Source organism: Anarrhichthys ocellatus, unplaced genomic scaffold (genome assembly GCF_004355925.1).
Source record: "Anarrhichthys ocellatus isolate YVR2014 unplaced genomic scaffold, GSC_Weel_1.0 scaffold402, whole genome shotgun sequence".
Taxonomy (NCBI): Eukaryota; Metazoa; Chordata; class Actinopteri; order Perciformes; family Anarhichadidae; genus Anarrhichthys; species Anarrhichthys ocellatus.
The window spans coordinates 27,217-31,237 of NW_022280376.1; the positions used below are offsets into that span (position 1 = coordinate 27,217).

A 4,021-nucleotide genomic window follows, 5' to 3' on the forward strand; every position below is an offset into this window, starting at 1 on the left:
TGTTTGTGTGTGTAATCTGCTCAGGCCAGCTGTGGAGCGGCTAATCAGATGACGTATACCGTGACTCGGCCCGTGTGTCCATGTCTGTTGAATCATCTCACCTGTTTCTTAGTGATGCGTTTGCCCATGATCTTCTCCACGACGGGCCCCTCTGTCTCAGCAAAGTCCTGCAAACACACACTGCTGTTATAACACCTAAAGCGACTGACTTAAACTGCCCTTCAAAAAAAAAAATTTTTTGGAAGAAGGTGCCAAACAGGAAACTATTCATTCAGTCTCCAAAGCGATCTACATTATTTCCACTGATGTCCTAATGTAACCAGTGACAGTTTGGTGACTGATACCTTGGTATTAGGGGGAAAATCTGATGGTTTAAAATGTGTAGCTTCTTTCTGTGAGATTACTTTATGTCAGACGCTGGCCACACACTCTTTAAATAGCGGTGTGACGGACCGTAGTAGATCCGACCCTTCGAGTCTTGCAGCTGTACCTGTTGTTGAGACGGGGACTTGGGTGCCGGCGAGTCGTCACCGCTGTCGTCGTCCTCCGAGATCCTGAACTCCAGATCCTCCGTGTACCTCTTCCTCTTCACCTGGCGGCTGGAGCGACGCTTCTGTTGGACAGAGGGAGAGGACATCGGCTGTAAATTTGTCACCTTTTGCAGAAATCCCAGCAGCAGCTTGATGACTCATTACCAATCCCCCCTTTCAGTTGGTTCATTCAAAATGTCCACTGGTCGTAAAGCAGAGAGAGATGAGTAAAAGACACTCAACACAACACATCAGAGTGCATACTGTGTGACACTGGAGCAGAGCTGGAGACAGGAATCCACAGGAAACACACTCATTGTCATTATTCTCTTCCATATGGTCCGGCATGTTTAGATCCATGTTTATATCAAAACGTTGCCAAATAATACGGATGTGTGAGCAGGCTGCTGCTGAGGTTCATATCTGAATGAGGGGCGCTAATAGCCAGCTGCTACTCTGTTTACATGGCCCACATAATTACATTCACACATAAAAAATTGATCCGAGGGGTTTGAGGAGGGATACGGTGGAGTCCTGCTTTGTTCCTCCAAAATTCAAATTGTATTTCAAATAGTGCACTGAAAATAAATAAATGTATGCAGCAGCTGAGAAGTTGCTGATAGTGCACGGTGTGAACTTTGTCAACACGGCTGGTTTACAACACAAACTGAGGCTGAGGGATGCCAAAGAGAAAAAATAAGGTTTTGTGGCCTTCTGCTGTTCTCGCTAGGCTTCCTGAAGAAACTATTGTTTCTATTTTAGATGCCTACCTGTACACCGTCATCGTCGTCGTCCTCAGGGGGCGAGGGGGGTGGAGACTTCACCTCCACGTCGTCGCTGACTGATGGCTCTCGCTTCCTCTTGGAATCCTTCTTAGCAGCGCTAGACCCACCCTCAGACTCCACCTTCTTACTGCTGTGGAGAGAGAGGAAGAAGGAAATAAAACAACTTTATATCCACTGAAGAAGAGACAAGTGGGTAAAATAAAACAACAGAAGACCAGTCCTCAAAGTGTTTCCTCCTTTACAGTTTACACACGACGAGGTAATCGTGTGTGTATGTGTGTGCGCCTGTCTGTCCCAGGGCAGTCGCCATGTTTGATTTACCCATTTAGAAATCATTAGTGTGCCTCAGGCTCTGGCACACAGGGGGTTAATGTGATGAAAGACCGTGAGGAGGCAGAGGGAGCAAGATGGGGAGATACAGGCACAGAGAGGAAGGGGGGGGGCAGAGAGAGTGAGACAGGGGGGGGGGGGAAGGCAGGCAGGCAGGCAGGCAGACAGACAGGGGAGAGAGAGGCCCCAGAAAGAGGAGGGGTTGAAAGGCCCTCAAGCTTCCTCTAATCTCTGGCATGGAGAGCAAGAGGAGCTGGCTCTATCTAACACACACACACACACACACACACACAGAGCAGAGAAAGGAGAGGACACTCGGCACCCCTCTTCTGTCTCTCACACAGAACTCGGTTACTTCACTGCCACGACTACTAACAGATTATTATATTATGAAGGCAGTTTACAAAATACTGATGTTTTAATACCAACATACAGTTGTATACTCAAGTCAAATATATGGTTTAAGTGACTATTTAGGAAACTAAAGCAGGATATGCTTGTGATTGACAAGTTGCTACCATGGCATCATTTTTTTCGTTTTTTCACGAGCCAAAATTAACAACACCAATTATCACAGTAAACGTGAATTACCGATGCAGATTTCTAAGCATGCTAGCACTAGCGGTTCTGGTAACTTAGCATTTGCTATGCTAATGGTACCTGGCCCCGCCCGGGTTTCATGCCTCAACAGCAAACAAGATGCTGACGGACAAAATGCTAAACGCGAGGCTTCGTAACCATAGACCACAAACCAATGGGTGACGTCAAGGTGTCTACGTTTACTTATTTTATACAGTCTATGGCAGAGGTAGCCAACACGGTGCCCGCGGGCACCTGGTCGCCCACAGGGACCATGCGAGTCGCCCGCAACGCATGCTCTAAAAATAGCACTAGGTCCCCATGGAGCTCCGTCCATGAACGCCAAAAACGCTTGCATTCATGTCGATTTTAAAAGGAAGAGGCCGCCGCACCGCACTAGGTTTTCAGGTTCCGAATGGCGGGCGCTTCCCGTTGGCACCGGACGCACCGCCCCCGCCGCGATCGCACACCATCGTCAGGTCCGTCAGTCCTCGGAACAAGCCGCGGGGCAACAACTCGTAGGTGGCGGGGGTAGAGGCGAGGCAACGCAGTACGATCGAAAAGGCTTAGACTAGAGGTTTGAACGCAGGCGCCCAAAGACGCTCGCGTGCCTAAGAGGGTTGGATCCCCCCCCCCCTCGGCTATAGACGAGACTTTTTACTAGTTTCTTCGTGGAGAAAAAGGTACCCAAAAAAAAGCTGGTGACTACAGACTACAGGCCGGCATGCAGGCTTCATTGCGCAATGCAAAGTTGACCCAGATTTCCCAAAATGTGGTGATTAGTACTAATGTAATAGGATTCATTTAAACATGTGAAAGAGTTGATTTTTTTTTTATCTTACATAACTGATAATTTGTATAAACATGGGACAGAGTTCATGATTTGTTCAAAAATGTTACGAAGGTAGTCGTTAGTACAAACGAGTCATGATGTGAAGATATGACAGTGCATGATTTCCTAAAATTTTTAGAAGTGTTAATTTTTTACAAAAATATAACGGGTGCGATTTTGAACAAAATACACAATCATTGTTAATAATTATTGTGAGGAATAATTAACATGTGATCAAACAGTCTCTTCACATATATTATTATTGTTAAAAGGTGATCTGTGCAACTTTGTTATTCGTGAAGTTTGTATCAAACAAGTAGCCCTTCGTACTACTCAATACCCTTGAAGTAGCTCTCAGTTTCAAAAAGGTTGGTGACCCCTGGTCTATGGTGTCGCACTTTTCCACAGCCGGAACTAAACCAAAGCTAGCATAACCTTTGGTTACTTATGAGAGTTACTTGTGGAATTAATGTTTGATTGGCTACAGCTGTAATCTGCCACCTTGATGTTTGTTGCTTCAACAGGCCAAAAAGACTACCGGCTAAAAAATGAATGAATGTATTGTAGAAGGGATAAAGCCCTGTTAGCATTGGAGCCTCGTGTTTCTTTGCAGAACTGGAGCAGGCCATCCCAACCACACTTTTCTTAAATGACCAACATACAGTTATACATTTATGCCATAAAGGACACATTAACCTCCTCTACTAACTCACTATGAAAGACAATGTACAGAGCGCAAACAGCTGTGTCTTTCGTAGTTTGAGTGTTGCCCTTTGCAGTACTGTAAGCCTGGCTATATCTCTCTCTCTCTCCCTCCTCCTGGGGCCCTTCTCCTTTCATCCTCACGCCAAAAGCAATCACCATCTCCCTGGTAACGGCTGGTCATGTGACCTGCACCTGTTCCTCTGGCTGGTCGCCACACGCTGGAGCCATCTGGCCACACGCACGCACACGCACACCCCCCC

The 4,021-nt window shown here is 46.6% G+C and overlaps 1 protein-coding gene across 1 annotated transcript in view; it reads right to left on the minus strand.

The window, feature by feature from the left end:
* Nucleotides 1-6: 6 nt before the first annotated feature.
* LOC116401371 (chromodomain-helicase-DNA-binding protein 7-like) overlaps nucleotides 7-4,021 on the minus strand; it is an 18,606-nt gene continuing 14,591 nt past the window's right edge. Inside the window, exons 2-4 of the mRNA XM_031879730.1 lie at nucleotides 1,301-1,445; nucleotides 491-613; nucleotides 7-167 (exon numbers count right to left, since the gene is read on the minus strand). Of these exons, the coding sequence (XP_031735590.1) occupies nucleotides 93-167; nucleotides 491-613; nucleotides 1,301-1,445 (343 nt within the window). The 3' untranslated portion in view covers nucleotides 7-92. The remainder of the gene's footprint in view (nucleotides 168-490; nucleotides 614-1,300; nucleotides 1,446-4,021) is intronic.